The 25736-nt window shown below is 40.5% G+C and overlaps 2 protein-coding genes and 1 long non-coding RNA gene across 3 annotated transcripts; 2 read left to right on the top strand and 1 right to left on the bottom strand.

Annotated features, from left to right (window-relative positions):
* Positions 1-411: 411 nt before the first annotated feature.
* LOC136355906 (uncharacterized) lies at positions 412-5376 on the bottom strand. Its single transcript, XM_066309121.1, has 5 exons — positions 5193-5376; positions 2703-2809; positions 1449-1537; positions 1285-1364; positions 412-563 (listed from the first exon to the last, which is right to left on the bottom strand). The coding sequence occupies exons 1-5, from the start codon at positions 5278-5280 to the stop codon at positions 412-414; spliced, it is 516 nt and encodes a 171-aa protein (XP_066165218.1). The 5' UTR covers positions 5281-5376.
* A 6928-nt stretch (positions 5377-12304) lies between these two features.
* Positions 12305-14978, top strand: LOC136355779 (uncharacterized). Its single transcript, XR_010740151.1, has 3 exons — positions 12305-12815; positions 12911-13083; positions 14655-14978. It is a non-coding gene; the product is annotated as an uncharacterized lncRNA (long non-coding RNA).
* A 6076-nt stretch (positions 14979-21054) lies between these two features.
* LOC4331979 (dual-specificity RNA methyltransferase RlmN) lies at positions 21055-25394 on the top strand. The gene is made up of 8 exons (NM_001417319.1): positions 21055-21264; positions 21396-21561; positions 22325-22435; positions 22632-22766; positions 23396-23500; positions 24157-24326; positions 24419-24518; positions 24870-25394. The coding sequence occupies exons 1-8, from the start codon at positions 21128-21130 to the stop codon at positions 25110-25112; spliced, it is 1167 nt and encodes a 388-aa protein (NP_001404248.1). The 5' UTR covers positions 21055-21127; the 3' UTR covers positions 25113-25394.
* Positions 25395-25736: the final 342 nt, after the last annotated feature.

Raw genomic sequence — 25736 nt, 5'->3', positions numbered from 1 at the left:
AGACAAATTATTCCATAACAATATTTAAGTTCCAATCGCTCCAAAGCATAAGAATTCGAAAGAAGGCACCCAAACTCATCTCCTGTAATATGTACAGTAACCAGATGCAACCTCGTCAGGTTTCTCAATTCAAGATTAACTGTAGGATGAAAGAAACAACTGCCAAGATAAAGATGTCGCAATGAACTTCCTCTCCCATCAGATAAAAGTGAGCACGGGAAATTGTAATCCACATTGTATGAAGATAGCGACAGTGTAAGGATTAGTTCTTCAATCCATGGTGTAACAGCAATCTGAAGCCAATTATTGAGATGATAGCTGATGCTAGCGCTCCTTCTAGCATTGCAAAAAGTATCATATTCTAACTGTAGCGATTTGATGCCAATGCCTGAGTGGTTTTTTATAATACGATCAATTTTGTTGATGAAATCCAACCCCAGTGTTCCAATACAAAATATAAGATTGGGGCGGTGTTGCCAGGAACGACGAAAAGCATGAGACACACATGCAGCACGGGCAGCATCTTTGAATGGCATCAGGGAGTGTATATGGCACCAGATGTCCTGCATGCAGAAGCAAGGATATAGGTTAGAAAATACCGTCAAGGTGACAGCTTGATCAATTGGAAGGGAAAACAGTACTAGTAGCTTTGCCATAACCCTTCGGGTTTGTGGTAGGGAAACTGAACAGCACATTTTCATTTTTATCCTTTTCCCTTTCAAAGTTTTATTAGTGGCTGTCCTAAAAGGGGTACTGGACTGCAGTCAGTGACTAGTAATGATTACCTAAATATGAGACCTATTCTTACTGAGTTAAGCTACACAACCAATAAAGGTCTATGCGCATATGCATAAACTAATATGTTCATTTTTGCACAAAAGCATCCTATAGATTAGTCAAAGTAGAAAACAAATAAAAATAAACATGTATATTATTTATAAGGTACAATTTTCTATAGCTTTGACGGCTGGGCTGTAAGAGAAAATAGACTCAACAGACCAGATACAAGAATGCATCCTACAACAATATGCCCTTCTCCCACAATTTATACTGAAATTAGGGTGAAACAGTGAAACCACTCTACATGAACTGTGAAGCAAACGCAATTGGCATGGTTACTTCAAAGCTTTCTCGCTCTCCTAGTATAATCATGTATGTTGTCAACCATCTTCTAATAGACCTGTTGTCCAGAATCTCAATACCCATTGCAAGATGGGCCACAGAGGCACAGACAGCAAAGTATTATGGTTTCAGCCAAGGACGTGGCAGGAAATCACCCATCACCTGCAGTTATTGATGTAGAACATGGCATGCTAAATATTGTTGTTGTTGTTGTTGTTGTTGTTATGAACTCAGAAATCTGCCTGGTGGAAGAGGAAGAAGGGTGATGCGATACAATGACAAAGGTTCATGCCAAATCTAACTCTGGGTTACCAGCAGTGACCAACCTCAGAAGTCTATAGGCAGTCCTCATCACTTCCAAGTTGCCAATAGTAACTCTGTGATTTACTAATGAGAGGACATACCCCTGGTAATCCTGCAATACTACAGTTAAAAGACAACCAGAGGAATCCCCAGCAAAAATTGATTCTTGCACTAAAGGAAATAAGAAGTTGAGTAAAGCTGTTACTTTGAGGAAAATGGACTTAATGGGACTTGCTACGTTGGCTTGTCCTAACTTTGTATTTCTTTCCTTCTACTTAATGGAATGGCATGCAGCTCTCCTGCGTTGTTCGAAAATAAAGGAAAATAGAACTTGTTTGGTGCCTTGCCAGGTTTGGATTATAGCTAACCTACAAACCAACTAATATTATTAGATTGTACCTTCATAGGAAGCAAGGGCCAGTATGAAGGCAAGTGCTTGCAAGTGACCTAATAGTGGTTAAAGTAAAGCTTATCATGCATTGGAGCCAAAGATGATCTCAGAATTCTTATGCTTGAGAAAAAAAATACAGTTACTGATTGGAGTGAAACTATGATGGAGCTGCTACTGTATTGGTCTACTCTATCTGCAAAGGTTATTCAACATCACATTCACATATCTCCGTGGTTTATGAATTGATGGTACAAACAGTTTAGATTACGGTTAACAGGTTAAGATTAACTATATTTACTATATAATTTTCTTTGAAGATGAGAAGGAGTTGGATGAAACGGAAACAGTAACCACATTATCAGTAGACATGAGCACTCAGAATATGGGAGTAGCAAGAGTGAACAAATAATAATGGAATGCATATTGACCTGAAAAGCAATAGAAGGCCCCTTCATAGATACCAGCGTATTTGACTAGCTAGTAGCTTCGGAAGTTGGTTAAACTCAACCAGGTAGGCATGCACTTGATGGATGATGACGAAAAACTGGATCTTAGACCACAGAATACACAGAAAAACAAGTACCGGAACCAGATTATAAGGGAGGGAAGCTCTAAAAATTCAACTGCTTCAACAAGGATCAAGGGGATCTAAGACCCATCACAGACAATTTTCTATGGGAGTGGTTAAGTTGTAACAGCTAGAATAGAGAAAAGCTATTCATGCAGAACTGTAGAAAATTGCAGCACTAAAGACCTGTTCATACAATTTGATATAGGTACCATAGGACCACGAGAGTGCGCAGTTAGAGGCTACTTATAGCAGTCATAGACTCGTAGATACCTTACTCTAATATAAGAGCTTCATTATCAGCATTTGGTGTCATACCTCTGGAAGGTTAGGCCCTGAATATCTTGTTCTTCTCTCGCCATCAGAATTTGCAACTTGTTGGCAGAGTGATCCCTTTCTTTTAGCCACTGAATCAATTGAACCATCTACAATAGATCATGCATGGTTATGTACAGACACAAATACAAGCAAACAATTAAATCAAGCACACAAGTGCACACCACAAATCAATTTGGTTACCTTTTGTCTGATTTTTTTGAAAAAAAAAACTCTAGTGACTTTAAATCCAATTTGTCTCCATTAAAAAAACTTCCCTTGAGCATTGGTTCTTATTATGAAAAAAAAAGAGCAAGTCTACACCACTAAGGTCATTTTGAAACAGATTATTGATGAGGATTATCTACTTGATTATAGGGATAAATTAAATATTCTGATAAATAAACTTAACAAATAACTTTAAAAAAGTGGTCGAAGCAATACAAGAGAAGAAAGTTTTTCGAGAAAATGTATTTTTCGAAGCGTGGGGCAAATAATCCGTTTCAACAATCAGGTAAATAATCTGAAAATAACTAAGCCTTGTCTTTATATGATAGGATCATTCTCTGGGGTGTCATCAGTTGGAGGATGTGCAGATTGTGGAAATGCGAAATTCCTCTCGAAGTAAAAATCTCCGTTTGGCTTCTTTATCAAGATAGATCTACAGCTGAAGAAAAAAAATTGGAAAGGGGATGTTAATTGCATCCAATGCAATTGCGTAGAAAGTGTGTACCATGTTTTCTTTCAATGTCACATTGCTCGTTGCTCTTGGTGCTGTTTGAAAGAGGCGTTACCATGGCACAAAATTGAATATTCCTACAAATATTTCTGAATTCTTAGCTTCTTGGTTGAACTGGGGGTGTGGATCATTATATTCTTTGATCCTGTACTGTTTACAGCTTTCTTGGCTTATTAGAAATTGCTAATAACTTCCTCAGCTGACATATTGACCGTTGGAAGACCTAAACTGCAGCGGTTTGGGCTGCAGCTGAACTGCACAGCCGTTCGGCTGCAACGTTGAATTTCTGCTGTATAAAATAATCTATTGTATAGATCACATCTTGGTTGGCTGCTCTGAATCCCGTCAACTCTGGTGGTGGGCACTCTCGGCAATCAATCAACTGGATTGCCTACCCCTGCAAGAGGCCTCCTTCCATCAGTGGCTCTGCCTTAGCAGGAAGAAAGTCGTGAAGGATCGGTGTCGGGGATTCGACACCATTGCGACCTTGGTAGCATGGATGATCTGGAAAGAGAGGAATAACCTGGTGTTCAATCTCCAGCGGCAGCCCTGGGCGGAAATTGCAAGAGCTATGGCCGCGGAGGCAGAGCTGTGGTGCCTGGCAAAGGCGGCGATTCCGGCGCTTGGTCTCTAGTTTCTAGGGTCCCTAGGTCGTTCAATTTGGTTGTGAGATTGTAGCCTAAGTCCTTGTTGCATTCCAGTACCCCGTCCCCTTCAATCTTTCTTGTAAATAATTTTTATTCCTCTTAATACAAAGATATGCTTCTAGCGTATTCCCTAAAAAAATAATCTATTGTGGGAACAGCGTGCTTTCTATTGGCTTCTGCAGCCGCTGTTGCTGCAGCAAAGCGCGGCCACGGCGCCTCAGCAGATAGTGCTTCCAGACAGTCCCGTAGTTGATAAATCTTTTCTTCGTGTAGTTCTGGTGGGTGTTGTTCAGACCAGAGGAGATAACTAAAATGGATGAGTTCATAACCAAGATCTAAACTTGCTTTTCAGCTCACTTGTCTTTTAGTTTACCATTTTAGTTATTTTCCTCTTTGTTTTTGGACTGCTGTCCATTGGCTAGGGTGAGAACGTTGTTTGAGCTCTCTATGTAAGCCGGTGTTCCCAGTAGTTGCTTCTATGCCGAAAACCTTATTTGCTTTCAAAGCAGGGAGTGATCTCCTTTTGCAACAGGAAAATACTGCAAGTCTACCATATTTTGTTTTACACCTCTTTAGACGATAGGTTAGAGGGGTCCTGCTTATATTGGAAGCAATATAGTTTTATGGGCACGCACTACTTCTTCCTTCTTTTTCTTTTTTTTTTCTTTTTGGCTGGGCTGACCAAAGAAGCGGCCGACCAAATTTTCTTAAGATTTAGGGTATGTACATATGGGCACTTCATATGTTCTACCCAGTTGAGACATTGCACATTTGCACTCGTTTACCCGATATTTACCCCTATACTGCCGAAACTATGCATGGGCTTCCATGTTATCTTTGGATACCGAAGTCTATGTTTTTAGTGGATGCTGACAATCGAAATGAACATTAATGTATCCAGCTCATTGGTTTAGTTAAATCCAAAATAATCTGTATGCCGAAAAATAAACTGTAAACAACACTAAAAAATTGCTGAAAAGCATCCCAATTGCAAAATAGCGATGCCGAGTGCTGTGCAACGGCACAAGACAATGGAAGGAGCAGTGATATTCTAAACAAATTACAGATGCCAGACTAGAGAGGCAGAACGACTGAGGGAGGCCTTACTGCGGGCTCGGATTTGCCGCTGCCGCCGACGACGATTCCGCTCCTTCGGCACGGACATGAGCCGCTTCAGGTCCAGCAGCTTCCCCATAACCACGACGATACCCCGCTCGGATCGAACGAGCGAGAAATCGACTGCGCCGCTTTAAACCCTTGGGAGGTGAGGAATACATCCCGGCGCCGGCGCGGTCTCTGAAGCTGATGTGGAGGCAGGACACAAGTACCAAACCCTAAGCCAGTCGGGCATGGGCCGTCCAGGAGATGTTGTTCTGGGTTTTTTGGGCTATGATGGGCTTGGGTAATAGGGTCGGGCAGCGGCAGAAGCGCGATGCTGCATAAACCGATGGGATCACTAGTGATAAGTACTAGTAGTACTACAATTTAGATCACTAGTGTTGACGTCGAGTTTAAAATACATCTCTAAACCGTATACTACAAATCTTTAACTCCCCAACATATACAAAGCTAGGTTAAATTAGGTTCTCCGATAGTATAGGTGATTAGTTTCACTGACATAGCAAAGTTAATCTGATTCACTCATACTAACTAAGCGTTTACGTGGCAACAAAACTAAAGCAGGTCCCATATATCATCCTCATACTCGGTACCTCCATTTTCTCTCCACAGTGCACTCCCTCACATGGCAGCAGCGGCCATGTTCGCCTGCCATGGCAAGACGATCGGCCCCCAATGACCAATTGCCCACCTCACGCCTCCTTGCACGCGCGGACGCGTCCGCTCTTCTGCTTCGTGTCGTTGCTATAGCATTCGGTTTTTTGCCCGCCAACTACGTCGTCCAGTGCTGCAACAGACCCTCCCTCTTCTCCGGCTGCGGCAATGCCAGTGCAAGGCCAACGAGGTGAGACGTGAGTTGCGCCGAGCGTGGAGTTGTTAGGGAAAAAAATAGAGAGGAGAGAAGGGGACTGACAAGTGGGCTTTACGTTTTTCCCTAGTCACTTAGGGCCATGTTTAGTTTTTCATCTGTTCCCAACTTTCCATCACATCATATCACATCAAAAATTTTCCTATACACATAGACTTTCAACTTTTTTTTCCAAACTCCCAACTTTCTTTAAACTTTCAACTTTTTTCGGGAACTAAACACACCTAGCTATACGGGGCTCACTTTTATTTTGGTGACTAGCATAGATTGACCAAGTCAACGTGCCACGTTTACGAAAACCAATCTCACCATTTAAGGAGTTCAATTGTATCGGTTTTATTAGTTGAGGGGTCGGGATATGTGGTATTGCGGTTGAAATAAGTTCATTTGAGATCCCTTAACTTGACAGCAAATTCAATTTTTATCTTTGAACCGCAATACCAGATACAATGGGTCCTTCAACTATCAAAACTGGTGCAAAAGAAATACATGGTAGTTTGGATAGCGGTTTTGGTAGACGTGACGTCTACATGGCTGGTTTGACTTGGTCATCATTCTACGTGGCGGTGATGTGGCACTTGAAATAAAATATATAAATTAAAAGAATGTGGGCCCACATGTCAGTCATATAAAACTAAAAAATAGTGGGACCCACATATCAGTGGGTCCTACCCTGCTCTCTATCTCCACCACGGTGCGTCGGCGCCTCCTCTTCTCTCTCTCCGGTCCCGGCCTGGAATTGAGATCACCTGCAGTGGCTATATTAAGCGGTCACATAGGCATCGTTGGATTGGAAAGTAGCCGTCAAGATTTTCCTAGGCACTATTTGGCAAAACACTGTAGCTGGATGTCTCCTGTAGCGAGCACTGTAGCATTACTGTTTAGAACTGACGTGGCACAGATTACAACCGTTGATCATTTCGATCCGACGATGAAAAATAATTCCAACTGCTTAAGTTGCAGTCTCTAGTATAACTGCATTGGATCTCCCTCGGCCTGCCAGCCATCCTTCCTTCCTCCTCGATCTCCCTCGCTGGCCGGCAAGTGCGCGCGTAGAAGGAGAAGGGCAGCGAGTAGCGCAACGGTTTAGGGCGGCGGCACGAAGCCCGGCAATGAATCCTGGAAGACCTCCCTGCTGGTGTCAAAGAGGGTCTGCATTGCGGTTACCAGCGGGGGCGAAGGAGACGACACGGTGATGACGGCGGCGGTTCTTCTCAGAGGAGGCCCGGTCCTTGTCGGTGGCGGCGAGGTCGCCCTTGGGGTCTGCCACCTTGCCCCCTCCTCCAAGTTTTGCCGGCTGTTCTCAACCGGATTTGGAATTTGAGGGGTAGGTGTAATTGTGTAAGGCCTAGTTTAGTTCTAAACATTTTCTTCAAACTTTCAACTTTTCCATCACATCAAAATTTTTCTACACACACAAACTTCCAACTTTTCCACCATATCGTTCCAATTTCAACCAAACTTTTAATTTTAGCGTGAACTAAACACACCCTAAATTTGAGGGAGGAGGAGCAGGTTTTGGAACAGAGCGTCCATCTCAACAGATCTTTTCCCACCAAAGCAGGTCGAGAAAGAGCCGCAGTACAAGGACGGCCAGTACTCTCGAGTATCGTCTTCAATCTCGAGATCTGTCACAAGGTAAAACCAGATAAAGCATGGTTTAGTTCCTAATATTTTTTTCAAACTTTTAACTTTTTTATCACATCAAAACTTTTCTACATGGGTGTGTTTAATTCACTCTAAAATTAAAACTGGAACGATGTGACGGAAAAGTTGGAAGTTTATGTGTGTAGGAAAATTTTGATGTGATGGAAAAGTTGAAGTTTGAAGAAAAAGTTGGGAACTACACCGGCCACACACAAACTTCCAAATTTTCCGTCACATCGTTTTAATTTCAATCAAACTTTCAATTTTGACGTGAACTAAACACACCCTAATTACACAACCAAATTGGTATGCCAATCTTGCAGCAAGAAGCTAGAAAATTGGGAGAAAATGACCACATCCCAATATCCAATTCTAAAGATAAGATCTAGGGTGGGCAGAAAAAGACCGAACCGAAAAGACTAAGACTGATAAATTCGGTCATTAATTCAGTCGTAGGCAGTGAAAGATTGAATTTTGTTCGGTCAATTCGGTTAGTCTCCTCGGTTAACCGAAAAGACCGAATTAAAAAAAAATCTAAATGCAACCTACAATATACTAAGTTCAATAGGATTAAACTCTAATTTTCACATCCTACTTCTTTTAGACATACAACTAATAAGAGTATTTACTCATACGTGCTTATGATTTTTTTTGTGATTTTCGTGTTGAAAATTTCCATTATTTCTTTGCATTTATGAAAATGTTGCTGTATTTCGGTCAGGACCTAGACCGAGACCGAATTTGTCGGTGCTGACATTTTTTGTTGAAATTCAGTTTCACTTTTCAAAGACCGAAATGGAAAAAAACGAAGATCAAAACCAAAATTTTCGGTTAGACCAAATGGCCACCCCTATATAAGATGGGTGGTTGGCACCTTGTTAACGTAGAATGTGGTTGGCCTGCAGCAGGATGACCATCCCATAGCTGTACTGCGGCCACGGCCCATCTGTTCCAAAAAAAAAACATAAATTTACGAGTCGACGCAGGCTATTAGTAGCAATTCAGCATCTAATATGCAAGAATTCACACACACTTTACGGATTGTGAAGAATTTGAGCGGGTGTGAGCTGCAGAAATGAAAAGGGGGAAAAATCCAAGAAACAATGGCGGAAGCTAGCAAAGAAATGGAGGGAAGGATGGATTCACCGGCTGTTCTGCCGGCCGGCCACCGCCCTTCCTCTCCGCGAATAAAATTTGGACATATATTGAGGGATTCAAAGTGGACTTAGATTGCGTTTGTTCTCCTGAGCTAGGAACCAAATCCTCGAAAACGGAGCGGTTCATTAACGTGTGATTAATTAAGTATTAGCTTTTTTTTCAAAAATAGATCATTATGATTTTTTAAGCAACTTTCGTATAGAAAGTTTTTGTAAAAAAACGCACCGTTTAGCAGTTTGAAAAGCGTGCACACGGAACATGAGCGAGAGGGGTTGGGAAACATATGAAAGAACACATGTGTTCGCCATTTGATGTTCCCATTCGAAAAAAGTACTCACGGAAAATAGAGCGGTCCATTAGCACGTGATTAATTAAGTATTAGCTATTTTTTTTCGAAAATAGATTAATTTGATTTTTTAAGCAACTTTCATATTTTTTTTTAAAAAAAAACGCATCGTTTAACAATTTGAAAAGCGTGCGCACGGAAAACGAGGAAAAGGGATGGGAAAGAGGCGCCAAACACACCCCTATAAGAGAAAGTATAATAGTAGGCTGTAAGTCGACTAAATGCTAAGGGCCCCTTTGATTTGTAGGAAAAATGTAGGAATTTTGGAGGATTTCAATCCTATGGAAAAAAATCCTATGAAGGCCTTTGAGACAAAGGATTGAATCCTATCCAATCCTTTAAAATTCCTATGGAATGGGTAATCCTATGCACATTTTGGAGGAAAGTTAGCAAGAGGTCTAACCTCTTGGAACATTTCCTCTGAGTCTATCTCTCTCATCTGATTCCTGCGTTTTTCCTGTGGTCCAATCAAACGGCCATTCCTGTGTTTTTCCTGTGTTTTGCAATCCTCTGTTTTACAATTGTATTCCTGTCAGAATCCTGTGTTTTTCCTATTCCTCTGTTTTTTCATTCCTACGATTCAAAGGGACCCTAAGGTGAAAGAGAGAAGAGAAGAGAGAGAGAGAGAGGAGAAACGGGATGTAAACTTACAACCGGCTTGAACAAAAGAACCAAAAAATTCTGTGAGAGAGACAAGTAGGCTCTATATTAATTGTAATAGCTAATTATTGTATGTGTGGGTAAAAAAAGCTAAAAAAAAGACTTATAGCCAACAAATATGCTGTATTAACCTTGCTCTAATTCCTTTCTCCTCCTCTCTCGGGCCCAGCCGAGCTGCTCGTCTCCCGCAAGCCTCGGCACAAATCCATTTTGGTATATGGAGACCGCGCCTTCGGAAATTTTGAATTTCGCGCTCGCTCCCCTTCCGCCCCTCGCTATAACACCCCCCCTTTCCAAACCGCCGCAATCCGCACGCAATCCCCCCCCTCCCCCCCTCCTCCCTCTTCCGATCTGCTAAAACCCTAAACCCATCCCTCCTCCGCCATCGCAATGGCGACCACCGCCTTCGAGGTCACCAGTTTGCCACAGCTCGAGGTGCTGGTGAAGGAGATCGGCGGGCCTCACCGGTCCCAGATCAACGTCATCGTCTCCTCGTGCACCTTCGGCGACGCCGTCGCCATGGCGGCCATACTGAGGCACATGACCGAGGCCTACCAGTGGCGCGTCGCCAACTTCACCAGGCTGCGTGCCCTCGCCGACCTGTACGTCATCGTCAACCGCATCGCAGAGGTGAACTTGCCAAGGATCAGGTCAGACGTGCGCGATGCCCAGGCCGTGGCTCTCCTTCGTGGACGCGGCGCTACCATCATCGAGCTCGCTGGCGAGATCGGGGGGCCATCCGTCGACATCTTCGCCGCCTTCGTGCTCCGGCTCAACCGACTTGCTGACCACATCGGGGACCGACTTCGTTCGGTGAGGGCGCGGCAGGGTCTCCTCGATGACTTCGCATCAGTCATCCTGAACCTACTGTTTGCCAACATCTTACTCCCATTCCCATGACGCCCTTTTCCATCATTTGACTTGAGTGTTCGTGGCGACGAGCAAATTGTTATGCCCCATACAGCCCCATGACCTTTTGCATCATCTATGTGTAAGTATTTCTGAGTAAGATGAGTAAGTAGTACCGCTCCTATTAGCGTACCTACTGAGGATAGAGTGTTTCCGAGTAGGATGAGTAGGCAGTAATGTTCCTATTAGTGTATCTCCTGACAATGAGTAGGATGAGTACGGAGTGTCTCAGTACGATGAGTAAGCAGTAACTACTAGAGTATCTCTTCAGTACAGAGTGTTTCTGAGTACTATGAGTATAAGCAGTTATGATCCCATTGTTCTCAATTTCATATTCTATAATGCTAGAATGGAAAGTTCCAATGGAGTTTGTTGTTGATTCTGGTACACCATCCATCAGTTTTCCATGCAGTTTGCTGAGGATAATACTCCAACACAAGCTTGTTGTACTACCCTGTTCAAGAATTGATGACAAAAACACTCTAATTAGTTCATGTAACAGTTTCAATAGCATTGCAACAATTATATAATCATCCATTGGACAGTAGTACTAATTTGATGTTTATTTGAGCTCTATAGTTAAGTACAAGTACATGGTGGTTACCCTAGTAGAGGCTAAGCAGCGGTATGGACCACAGAGAATTATTCCTAACTTAAAAGTGAACTTACAGCATGCATGAATGTTGATCTGCATACAGTAAACCACATGAATCAGTTCATGTCAACTGTCTCACTAACATAAAACCAATAAACATTTGTTTTATAGCTAAACCCATTACAAACATAAGGGCACCCATTTTAAGAGCCAGTGCCCAGTGGATCCATGGCTTGATGGCTGCCTGATGTTTGAATCATCTGCATTTCTGACGAGAATGAAATATTGCAATCGCTGGATTGGTGCACTTCAGTGTTGAACAAAAACTGTGAAGCTTTGGGCAATTACTGCACAAATAAATGGCATTTATGATTTACAAATCCAATGTATATGTCAAATAAATAGATAAATTTGCTTATTCCTAAGCTGAAGCATTTTATTTGAGCAGAACATGTTGTGAAAAAGATGACGCAAATTGTATCGCTAGTCTAATTCCTATTTGAGCAGAACATGTTGTGAACAATGAGTAGGATGAGTACGGAGTGTCTCAGTACGCAAATTATTCCATCATATCTATATCTATACTAATCTCTATCTCTACTATTCTAAAAAATTGAAGATGCTTCTACTGTGATTTTGGTATGTTATTTGTGTTTGAATTGGTTTGTAATTTTATCTCTATCTATTATAAAAATTGAAGATAATTCATACTCGCGGTTTGTTTGGTACATTATCCGACTAAGATTCTCGCTTGCCCTTGCGTGTGGTGTGTCCTTTGCTTTGCACCATCATCAGCTCGTGCGTCTGTCAATCCACTCGCTTGACACGCTATCATCTGTCGTTGCGCAATCTGGATCGATCCCGCCCTCGTGAAGTAATCCAGGATTCCAAATCGATTCTGGTGTACCCGCAGCTTGGTGGTGGTTTCGGTTGTGCGGCACCGCTCGACTGTCGTCCTCCTATTGGAATCGATAGCGTTGCCGCCTGATCCATCGCTCTGTCGTCGCCCGGATGGCCAATTTTTCATTGGCATTCATCCTGCGTGGGTGTTGTGGCCTCCATCCTTCTCATCGGACACAAGTCGTGAAGCCGAGATCGGAACCGAAGCTAAGGTTGAAGAGGCCGGCGGCCGACAGGTATGTCAGATGCAGGACATTTGCAGGCCGGATGATACGCCATGGGAAAGAGGTCAGGCTCCTTGGTCGGTTTGGTTTTGCTCGGATTCGTAGCCGCCTTCATCGCCATGGCCTTCCTCCGGCTCGAGTTCTCGCAGTTCTTCAAGGTGTTCGCTATTCTCGCCTCCACGCCAGCGCAGTTGTTGCCTTCGGTTGCGCATTGCTCGAGTGTAGAGAATTGAACCCTCGATGCAGCTGACCGGGAAAGGCGCAATTCGCGTCGCCAGCGGTGACTTTCTCTAAGACTATTGAGGTAGCTTACTTGCTCATGGCCTATAAGCAGCAGCCATGTAGGCTTTTTTGTTTCTGATATGCTCTTTGTGATTCTGATCTGTTAATTTTATACAGTAAATTGTTCCTGACAGCAGTTGCTTGAACGCTTCAAAGACTTCAGTCTCCCACATGAAGTTCTCTTATTGTTTGAGGTCATCAAGTTCTGGGAACAAAGAAGAATCGCAAAATACTATAAGCAGAAACCATGAATGAGCTTTGGTTGCTTAGATCAGAATGCTCCCTCTGAGGTAAATTTTGTTACAGCCTTTCCACAACGTATGAGATTTCCATATGTTTTTTTGACGAATGCAGTCAATGGTAATAACTCAGACTTAACTGGATAAAACTATGTTCTCACTCTTGCATGACAACTATGGGGCTAACTGAATAACCTGAATTTTTTTAGGGCGTAACAGTAAGTTACATGTCAGCAACCTAAAACGTAGCAATGAAGAAACTCATATTTTTACAAACTATAGACCCCAAATTCATGAATACAGCAACTTTGGACAACTTTGAGAATTTAACAGTGATGTACTGTTAATGCTATCATGTGTTTGTCAACGACAATTATAGTTATGACTATTTTTTAACCTCTTAGCATACATACAAGTTATATAACCCTCTGCTACTCTGCCTTTTTTGGATTTGTTTGTGGCTTATTTTCCCCACTGTCCACACAGTTCCTGATTTCACTGTTGAAAAACCATGTTTTCCAGCCCTTCACCTGCGTGATCTGGGTAGAGTGGAAAAAACGAAAAAAAAAACATTCCAGGCTGATCAAATTTGTTTTTTTCCTAACTTCTTTTTCTTGTTATCATTGTCCTGCTCAGGTGATGTCTATGTTTAATGGTACACCGCTTCCTAATACGCGCTGTAGCCCGTAGGGCCGGCAACAAACCTCTGTTGATCCATCAGCATGTTTTACTGTAGTTGCATAGCCGTCAGTTACTATCATATGGCGCTTATTTATTTTCCTTTGTCATTTTTATGTTAACAAATGCTGCCGATGTTGCTGACTCTCATACAATCCTAGGCACGACACTATCAGAGCTCTTTCCTATGGATTTTCATTTGCCACCTGATCAAAAGCTGCCATTTTGTTTCCATACAAATGCGCATTTATCCAAAGTAACCTATATAGTAGCTATTCAAGTATATGTTGCTTGCTAGGTTGTAGACAGAATTCCTCAGAGCATAGCAGGACAGAGGCATAAGAGGGAAACGTCCTATCGTTATGTACGTCTTATGATTGGGAAGATTTTCACTTCATTTGTGCTTCTATTATGCAAACCAATGGATATGCTCTCTGATTTGGTAATCGTCCAATAACGAGCAACAGTTGTGCAATAATTATCTCAATTTACCAGTATATATATCAAACATCGGATGAATGAACAAGATATTCGACAGGCTGATAGATAGAAATGAGCAAATGATTGGGAAGATTAAGATTGCATATACATGGTGATTTCCACTTCATTTGTGCTTCTATTATGCAAACCAATGGATATGCTTTTTGTTTTGGTAATCGTCCAATAACGAGCAACAGTTGTGAAATAATTGTCTCAATTAACCGTAGGCATTGAATGGTAATTTCTAATTGCCAAACAAAAATTTTAGGGCCACCATCATTCATCACCGATGTGTATTCTTAATTGTTGAACTACTGCCATCTCTTTAGCTGGAGTACTGTAGGTTACGAGGTTGATTTTAAAACTGCACATTGATTTTTTCAAGCTCATGTGGAGTTTTTTTTTTTTTTTGAAATTTCTTATTTCTAATCAACCGTCAATAAGTTGTGAAGTATTTCATGAAGGTTGGATTGAAGGGTTGAAGAGAACAACGAAGAGCTGCTGGAAACTTGACTGACGACTACCCGTAAAGAGAATGGTGAAGAGTTACTGGAAGGGGGTGCTGTGATGCATATGCTGGCAAAAAAACATTCATACTCCTACTTTAAGTAATTATCGGACTTCTTGTTGATTTTTGGAGAAACAAAAGAGATATACGCAGGTCATACTTATGAGTTAAATTTACCTTTTATTATGTGAGAGTTAAACATACTAAAATTAATGATTTTATCTGAACTCGTCTGAAAACCAGTAGCTTCTCTTAATAATTCAGATTATGAATGTAGTCCAAACACATGATGATTTAGCTTTTACCTTGCAATCTACGGTCTACCTTGCCCGTTCTAACTACTTTTAAGCAAGTCACTTCTTCCAGTTTAATAACAACTTCGCTTTTGATAGATGAGTTGATTTATTGTGTACAATTTGAACCCTAATCTGATTGGAATATATGACTCTAGGGTGTCATACTTTTGTCTATGTGAGTCCATAAGCTGGTGATGCTGGGGAGAACACTATCATTTATGCCACCTAAGAGCACATGTGATCAAGAATGGAGCAATCCTTCAAGATCATTCCTCCTGAAATCATTTAGCCTCACCAATTAGGGCCTGTTTAGTTCGCGAAAAGAAAATTTTTAGGTGCCATATTGGATGTTTGACCGGATGTCGGAAGGGGTTTTCGGACACGAATGAAAAAACTAATTTGATAACTCGTCTGTAAACCACGAGACGTATCTTTTGAGACTAATTAATTCGTCATTAGCACATGTGGGTTACTGTAGCACTTATGGCTAATCATGGATTAATTAGGCTCAAAAGATTCGTTTCGCGATTTCCCCCTAACTGTGCAATTAGTTTTTTTAATTTATCTATATTTAATACTTCACGCATGTGTCCAAAGATTCGATGTGATATTTTTAGGAAAAAGTTTTTGGGAACTAAACAAGGACTTAGTACTACACAAATTACAATACTACAATCCTGGTATCTTTTCTTCCTACAGTCGGTCAGTCGCTATAAAAGCTTAGGCATTCTGCTGTTCACTGATCATTACCATACGATTCCTATAAGAGCAAGTTTAATAGTATAGCCAACTACTAGCTCTAATTTATCTATAGCTAATCTAATAGCTTATTCATATAATAGTTACATATTATACTATTAATACCTGGACCCACTTATCATACACACAGTGGGTCTTGGAGTCCGTGCTACAGCTGGCTACAAATCTGTAGCCCGCTGCTCTTATCTCTCCTTATTTACCTCCTTAAAATATGTTTGCAGTTAGCTTATAGCCTGCTATTGTACCTGCTCTAACTGGCTGCCCACCATATGTTAAAATTCCTCAATGAAAGATTCTTAATCGATCATGTGTTTGATAAAATTTTCAGCACATTGTTCATTTATTGCATTATTCAAAGCAACTTTGAGTTTTTAAGCATAATATGTAGGGCACCGTTTGAATAATGGGAAAAGGAAATGATTTCCCACCTTACTTTAAATCCTAACCATCTATTTTCTCCACCTTATTTCATCCTAGCCCTTGATTCATTTCTCAATCCTAATCCCACCCCTCATTTCCCATTATCCAAACATAGCCTAGATGGTTTGAGCATAATTTGATGAGCTGCTTACAAGTGATTTACCATAATGTTTATCAAATATGAGCTATGGCATGCTTTTGACTAAAAGTACAGTTCGAAAATCATCAAACGTAATGTTTACAAAGGTAATGTTGGAATGGCCTTAAAATATGCATCATCATCATATATTGCAGTTGTCCATACGCATCAGATTAGTCTATACACGTCAAAATTCTTCAGTCTAAATATTGCATGGCTTCATAATTTAACTATCAATCCGAACCAAATACTGCTTAGCGCCTTAGCCTACGTTATTTTCCAAATTTGCTGAGAACATATTGGGGAATCCGGTTTGCATGTTCTAGGTTTGCACATTTCTTTCTCTCGAGCCACTATCTCAAAGCTTATCTGTATAAAAGTAATTAAAGGAACGCCATGTAGTAAAAAACACTAAAAAAAATGCAAACTTTATGAATCAAAACTAAATCTAATTTGTGCCGCTAACCGTTCCTTTTCGTCTTCTGTTTGCAGGTTGGCATGTAGGCATGCTTAAAAAAACGCCAGGAACTGTACAAGCTGTAAATGAACGGAACGAAGAGCAATAGATCATCCGTTAGGTCATGTTTGGTTTTGAACAAGCCCTATAAAATAGGCGAAGAAATTCTATTCTTCTATTTACCATTTATTGGCTACTGTTGATGCTTTTATCATTTCTAAGAAACTGATGGAGGATCCAAGGTCACAATAATCTTATTAAACTTCCATTTTCATCGGTACCTGTGAGCTTTAATAATGTATCCATAGCATTAGGATTGGATACTACTCCCTCCGTCAAAAAAAACCAACCTAGAAGACGATGCCTAGTACAACGAATCTGAACAGGTTGATTTTTTTTTTGGACGGAGGGAGTAAGGATACAGATCTCGGCTGTGTCATGTATTCCATTATGCATAGTAGATGTTAGCTATTGTCCCAGTTCCGATAGAGAAGGTTAGAAGGGAATGTAAGAGCAAGTTTAATAGTATAGCCCACTACTAGCTCCAATTTATATAATAGTTGCTTACTATATTATTAATATATGGTCCCACCTGTCATACACATATTGCGTCTTGGAGTCCGTGCTGTAGCTCGTTACAGATTTCTATCCCGCTGCTCTTCTCTCTCATCTTTTATCTTATTAAAATATGTTTATAGCTGCCTAATAGTCTGCTATTGTACCTGCCCTAATGGTGTAGTAGAACTTTTAACTCAACCCATTTAAGCAATGAATGCATTTTTTTTAGTTTACTTCATTCAATATATGCACGTGCAGGCTACTACCAATAGTAGCGAACTTTTTAACTCCATTTTGTACTCATTTTAGGCCGTGTGCATTTTCATTTAGGTGAAATTTGGTCAATATGTATCCCGCTGGGTATGACTCGTAGTCAATCTCTGGAGGATATGGAGGATCATAGGATAGGCTAGGTAACCTTTTCACTATTCTTTTTTAAAGGTACCTTCAAGTAACCAGGTCTCTTCATCCTTATCGGACACTCCCACAAGAGACAATTCTTTTAGCCTCTAAGAGACAAAAAGAAGAGCCTAACCAGGACCTTGAGATAACAGCCCATAGGGTAGCCCCTACAGAGCAAAAATCTAAGGTCGGAATACCGGAGTTCTTTTGTTGCTTCCAAGAAAATAGATTCCTTCTTCAACTCAGGTCATGACCGAGGGTGGGTATCTCCCTCGCATATCTAGAGCCCAGCATCTCTCCTAAACGACACCTTCTGCAGACTCTACTGGTGGTATTCCCCGAGGCGAGGGTAAATATGTGCATTCATATCGGTCAGGAAACGACAATGACTCTTCTTCTTTCCGGGAAGCTATGGGCACCTCACAATTCTTAGACGACATTAGTGGAAGCGAACATTCATAGCATTCATTGTCACCGATCATTGACAAAAGAAGAAAAAGAAGCCGTACGACAACTTAAGGAATCTTTAGATTTGGCGGCTATAGACTCAAAGGGCACAGACAGGCTGCTGGTATTGTTTTTTTAGCTAACTAAAGTCCAACTTCCTTTGCCGAAAGAGGATGAAATGGACCACCCGATACCAATGAACTCACCAAAAGTTTACTGATCAGATCAACCACTGATTGCTGAGAATTCCAACCCTTTCTATCCCAGCTTCTACTCCACACAGTTGTTCTCGACTTCTACTCTCGATACTTATCGTAGTTTATTTTTCTACGGTTCCTTCGGGCTAGGGTTAGTGTCATTTCCACTACTTTTGGGAGTGTTATGATCAGCCAAGCTCGACAATTCTCTCAATAGTACCTCATTTTCATCTAAAACACTGCTTAAAGCTCGATCGCAAATTCTCATTGGATCTCGGTTGTTCTTAACAGCGATGGCTATTCATTTAAGTCTTCGGGTAGCACCACCATATCTTCAACAAGGTGGAAATTCTCGTATTTGGTACTCCTTAACTCGGAGATACTCCTTCGGTACTACTTGGCTACTACTTGAACAGATGGGTTTAGTCCCTTCCTTCGGGCAACGTTTTCTCCGGGTACCACCGGCTTACCACCGGGTTGAAAGAAATCCCTTACTATTAGGACATAGTGTTCGGTATGACTTAAGGCTACTGGATTTACTTTCTTTAATGTTGCATCTGCTTTCAACTATTTCATAGCCTCCCGTCCCGAGCAAACGTCGAGAGCAGGGTGTTGAGCCAAAAAGTAAAATCCATAGAGTTAGTTACATATGCCCTGTGAGTCTGACATAGATATCTCTCTATCATTTATGGACTTTGAAGCAATCTGGGCGATTGAAATGGTACATGCGCCCACGTATATACATATGCATATTCGCCATTTCTTTCTCTTTGCAACGTGTTAGGTATGTTCTTTTCTCCAACAAAAGTTGGATAAAATTTTGAATACTAAACGGTTTCGTGTGAAAACTTTCTATATAAAAGTTGCTCTAAAATATTAAATTGATCTGTTTTTTAAATTTGTAATAATTAAAACTAAATTAATCATATATTAATACCACATCGTTTTACGTAAACATTTAATCTTTATCTTTAGTGTGTTTGGTTGGTATACAAAACATTAGCTTATCTCTTCAGCGAAAGGTGGCTTTCAACTTGTCATACAAATAGCTTCGATGTTCATTTGAATGGAAAATGCCACCATGATCAAAAGGATTCACATTGGTTACATGCACCTCTATACTAACCCAACAAGTAACTCTGATTGGTAGATATGATAAGTTGTAGAAATGTAAACAAAAAAAGTTAAAATAATTAATGGGGTAATTGTTATATATTTTAAAACAAGTTATCATATTTTAAAATAATTAAACTGGATGTAGAAATTATTATATTTCGATTGATATTTGAGAAGGTGAAGAAAACAAAAAAAAAATCTTAAAGGTAATTGGATATAAATTGTGCTACTATGTGCAATATAATTCATAAAAATTAATTTTAATATTATAAGGTAATATCCATAAGATTACTATCTAATGGTATATTGACATCGTAAAAAAAAACTCATCTAGCATATACTTACCAAGTTGATGCACCAAAATAATAAATTGTTAAATTCTCAAAAAAAATGTTATGTTCTTGTAGTAGAACACAACTACTTGTCAAGTTGTTGTACTCGGACGTTTAATTCTCAAGTTCTTACACTATATCGCACCCACCTGCTAAGTTGTTGTACCGTGGGTGCAATTCACTCTATATATTATTTGTAGTTTAAAACCCAATGCACAAAAATAGACCGACAAATAAAACTACTTAAACTCAATTGTATAAATTAAGTTGTATAATTTAAATTTTAGTGGCTGATAAATTAACATGCGATATTGAGAGTTGTAATACTTAAAATTTTGTAATACAAAACATGTGTCTCTTTTAGGAAATGTTTCTAAATATTTGTCAGCATTGGTTAATATGAATATATCTATCCCACAATAACACATCTTTCGATTACATGGTATATTTAAATATTTGTGATTTTTAAAGTTGAATGTGTTTTGTCTCATAACATAGAAGAATAGTCGTCCTCCTTCCCACTCCATCTTCCTCACGCGCAGCGCACAAGAAAAGAGAAAAGAGAAGCAGCTATTGCTCTGCTCCTAAAAAAAGAAAATTCGGTAAAGAAAAAGAAAAGGAAAAGTGGTTAGCAATTCAGAAAAAAAAACTCCGCTTTATGCTTTATCCATGTTTCAGGCGTTAACCTATTTTCAATTGTATGGCCCATTATAATGCACAAATATATAATTAATTGATAAAAAAAAATTAAAGTTGAACGCAACAAATATAATAAAATGAAGAAATAAATTATAATTTACGCTGCAAATGTAGCAATCAGTCGATACTTTTTTTTATATATTACACTGCTTCTTATATTCAGGTTTTTAATTCTCCGCTTCACTAAGAGCAAATTTAATAGTATAGATAACGACTAACTCTAAATTATAGTCAATTCATATAATAATTATCTACAAATACATACTACACTATTAATATATTATCCTACTTTCCCCGCAAAAAAAATATATTATCCCACTTATCATATACATATTGTGTTTTAGAGTCTGTGCTGTAGCTGGCTATAAATCTGTAGTCCGCTACTCTTATCTTTTATCTTTTTTATTTTATCTCTTATCAACTATCAACAGCTGTTCAGTTGGCAGCCCATATTATTACTGGGCAGCATTTCATTTCGAAGCATTTCCAACTGCAAGAAACCCCCAAAACCCACGCTGCTGGAGGCAGCGCATCGTCCGCCCCAGCCTTCCAAGTTCCAACCCCCCCGCCGCATCCCCTCCCCCCACTCCACTCCTCCCGAATCCCAATGGCGTCGTCGTCGTCGTCTTCTTCGTCGTCGCCGCCGCCGCCTCCGCCGCGCCGCTCCGTGTTCGACGCCGCCTACATCCGCGCGGAGTTCGCGGCGGCCGGCATCTCCCCTCACTTCATCCCTCTCATCTGGAAGTACGCGCCCTTCCGCCGCCCCCCTCGAACCCTACGCGCTCGCCGTCTCTGTGCCTCTCGATTTTTTTTTGTCATCCGAGAGATAGAAACCTCGTCTTGGTCTGAAGGGGTGATTTCCTCTTCGCGTGCAGGTATGTGTTGCAGAACCCCAGGTGCGGCGACCTGGACGCCGTCCCGTCGCTCCCGGCGGCCGCGTACGCGCTCCTTCGGCAGAAGTTCCAGCCGACCACGTCGACGCTCACCACCGCCGCGGAGTCCAAGGACCGCACCACTACCAAGCTCCTTATCCGACTCAAGGTGAATTGAATTAGATTGTGCCACTTTCGTGCTGTATGCTCAAACTTGGGGGATTTTGTAGATTGCACATTTCGGTGGTTTGAACATGCAGTACTAATGGTGATTATGGGATCAGGAGAAGTCTGCAAGATGTTTTAGGGTTTGTAATTTTTTTACCGCTGTTAACCTGCTAGCACTTATCACCTAATAGCATCGATGTATGTGGGCAGTTTGCTCTGGGTATTTCCGAAACGTCCGCTCTATTGATTTTAAATCCATTTGAATGCATGTGGATATGAACAGAAGGCCTCACGCATACTTGCACAATTGGCACGCCACTCTTTTAGGGACTGAATTTAAATGAGTATCTCAAGTAAGCTGTACATTAGAAACGAAGGATTTGGTCTAGCATGTGTTTTCACTTTTATCTCTCCCTTGGGAAGCCATTTATAGTTTCCTAGGTTATCATTGCGCTCTCGATGCAAAGCTTGGAAGATTCAATGTAAGGGTTATGACCTAATGAGTTCGTGTCCTGTATTAGGTAGGTTATTTTCAAATTTTAATCCAACCATAAATTAAACTCTGAGTATATTTTGCAGCTCCAGTTTGACTTGAACTTGGTTACTCTTTTGTCTGATAACAAACATGTAAATGCATGTCAAGTTGTCAACTGTCAGTTGCCCTTCCGTTTGGTTGTTGTCTTGTTACTGCTGTTGTCTGATTTTTTTTTCGTTGATCCTTTTCTGCTAATATCAACTTATTCCTCTTCAATTTCATGACCTAGAATGGGGAATCTGTAGAAGCAGTGATCATGCGGTATGACACGCGATTGGGGAAGTATGACGGGAAGCCTCGGCCTGGTGGCGTGCGCTCAACCCTCTGTGTCTCCTCACAGGTAGATATATCTGCCTTGCACATTGGGTGGCAAGTTGTTTTGTGAAAATCATTCTTTAATGTCTTCATGTATTGCCAATATTTCTTCTGATGACCTGTCGTCCTGTGGGCAACTATATTTGTGACAACGTAAGTTATCCTTGGGAAGCTGGTGGCTTACTTGATAGACACTGACCTTGCATCTAAAATTAACACAGGTAGGATGCAAGATGGGCTGTAGATTCTGTGCTACAGGAACGATGGGCTTCAAAAGCAATCTGTCTTCAGGAGAAATTGTGGAGCAGTTGGTTCATGCATCCCGTTATTCTCAGATTCGGAATGTTGTTTTCATGGTAATATAAAATTTCAAGCTGTTGGAATTTGCCTGAATTTTCTTTTCAAAAGGAAATCGTGCACAGTCCACTGGATGTGCAAAAAGGCAACAATGAGTGCCATCATGTTTTCATCATCCAGACCTAGTGGCCTCACACTGTTCATTCAGTTGTTTGCTTGGTTTTATTTGTACTGCCCACTGGATTTCATACAGGCCATGGCAAGGCAAGCCATGCTATGCTTATGAAGTATTGCCTATGTATATATATATTTATTCTGTACTGTTTTTGCTAGATTTTATGTCTTCCATAGGAAAAACGGGCTTGCTGTGTGAGTTTTCCCACTTTACTTCATTAAGGTAGAAAGGATATGTATTGTATTCCATTACATGGGTTAGATGCTTAGATGGCTTCCCATCTGAGAAATTAGAAAACCACCACACTGCATGAATGCATGGTACATCAGCTTGTTTTGGTGCATATTTGTGAGTTTAAATTGTTCTTATTAATGAACTGTTCTCCCAGTTCTATAGTCATGCCATTCCATTTGACAGAAATTAGCAGATAACAATTTTGAATTTGTGTTTTTAAGAATTGCTTATTGGTACCTTGCAGAGGAGTTTTACCTTATAGTTCTGCTTTATATGCAGGGAATGGGGGAGCCATTAAACAACTATACTGCTTTGGTTGAAGCTATCCAAGTCTTGATAGGCTCTCCATTCCAGCTTTCACCTAAGAGAATTACTGTATCTACTGTGAGTATAACTGCACAAGTACCTCATTTTGCATGTGGAATAATTGTTCTTGAGATGGCTGTTGGAAGGCTATCTTGTGTTTGCATTTAACCTTTTAAAAGTTCAATTTAACCTTCTGAACAACCTAGTACTTGCTCCTGTGCCATGCTAAACACATTTTGGAAAATACGGAAAAGAGTTTCACCAACTTTGCAAGTATTGCAGTTGGCTTTTGGATATTCTAAGGATATCCTGTTTTAATATTGTACAATGCCTTTCTAAATGAATAATGAATTTCAGATGTTCTATCAGGTTTCTATTATCATACATTTCTTAGGAATCAAAAATATATTTCCACCCACCTATTATTGAGTCCTTTCTAGTATTTACTCCTCAGATTTACTTTTCAGTATAGCATGGTTCTTATCATTCTGTCTGGTGAAAGCTTTGCTGCTGATTTACTTGATCTTTTACAGTTTTATGCTCGTGTTTTGACATTAGTAAATCGTTGTGATTATGATGCATGTCCCTATATGATCCATTAAGTTGTAAATCCTGCTAATATTTAGTTTAGCAATTGAATTTTCCTTGGGATTGATGCAGCTGAAAGATTGAACTTTTGTTAGGACTGAAACAGCAGTAATTGTGACTTTGAATCTTAATATTGTGTACTGCAGGTTGGGATTATCCATTCCATCAATAAGTTCAATAATGATCTTCCCAATATAAATCTAGCTGTGTCCTTGCACGCTCCTGACCAAGACATACGCTGTCATATAATGCCTGCTGCCCGGGCCTTTCCTTTAGTAAAGCTAATGAATGCACTGCAATCATATCAAAATGAGAGGTAAGAATAAGATTACTAAATATCACCATCAGTGCCAAATATAAGAACCGATAGCTTTGAGTTTCAATAAACACCTGAATGTTCGATCACAGCAAGCAGACCATCTTTATTGAGTACATCATGCTTGATGGAGTTAACGATCAGGAGCAGCATGCCCACCAGCTTGGTAAATTACTTGAAATGTTTAAAGCGGTAAGAAACTTTCTGTTCTTTCTGCTTCATTTCATCCTGATTATCTTATTAATGATTCTTTTAAATGGTTGGAAAACCTTCCTGATCATCTTTGCGGTATACTTACCCTGGATGTTCAATTGTTTGATATTCTAATTTCTGCCCACTTGTATTATGATTTATGACCCATGGTCTTTCTGTTGGGTCACGGTGTATTTGTTTGGAGAATTTCCTTTTAGTGGTTTGACTTTTCATATATTAACATCTTCAGTTGGTTTGCCTGTTATTGTCTTCATAATATGTGTTATATCCTCATATTGGAACCTTTGAATCAATTCTCTCTTGATTGCTTCCTCTCTTGATCACTAACAGGTTGTTAATCTGATACCATTCAATCCCATTGGCTCATCAAACAATTTCAAGACTAGCAGCGAACATAATGTGAAGAAGTTCCAGAAGATCCTAAGAGGAATTTACAACATCAGAACCACTATTCGCCAGCAAATGGGTCAAGACATAGCTGGCGCCTGTGGCCAGCTAGTGGTTAGCCTCCCCGATGAAAGATCAGCGGGTGGTGCCACCCTTCTCTCAGACATTGAAGACATCAGGATCTGACCTCATCAAAGATGAAATCCTCACAAGATACCTGTAACTAGCATTATAGTTTCAATGCAGGTTTAAAATATGGAAAGTTGATTTTGGCCGGTGTGGTGTGTTTCCCTTCATATTTGGGAGGCACAATTTTGTTTGCTACACATTGGCAAAAGGCCCCAGCTTTTGTGTATAGGCAACTATCTACGCGAAAGTCTGCGCAACAAACCCTGTTATTGTAGATGGGGTAATGTTATCTCAGCAACCCATCCTTGCAATGAACTGTGAAAAATCGCTTTGCCTTGCATATCTGACTGTAACTGGACGCGCCAGAATTTTCTTTGCTGCTTGAGTTTGGTTACTTCGGTTAACTGCGCCGCTTTGTCGGTGGGTATTGCGACCTGGTGTTGCTGGAAGTGTGATGGCACATGCGCACAGCGTGTCTGTTGCGTGGAGCTGGCAAGTAGGTGGGGATCATGTTGGGTGAGGGCGTGAAGAAGCTCTCAGGCATAAATTTTTGTTACTGTTTAACCTTATAAATTTTTAATTTTAAGAACAATCCATTATAAACTTATTTCTAAATACGAACCTTCTAACAACTGCGGTGTTATTTTGCCACACTAAATTAACTGGTGTGGCAAAAAGTTC

This window comes from Oryza sativa, chromosome 3 (assembly GCF_034140825.1).
Source record: "Oryza sativa Japonica Group chromosome 3, ASM3414082v1".
Taxonomy (NCBI): Eukaryota; Viridiplantae; Streptophyta; class Magnoliopsida; order Poales; family Poaceae; genus Oryza; species Oryza sativa.
Note: the sequence above shows the minus strand (reverse complement) of the source record. Positions and strands in the feature narration are given on the sequence as shown.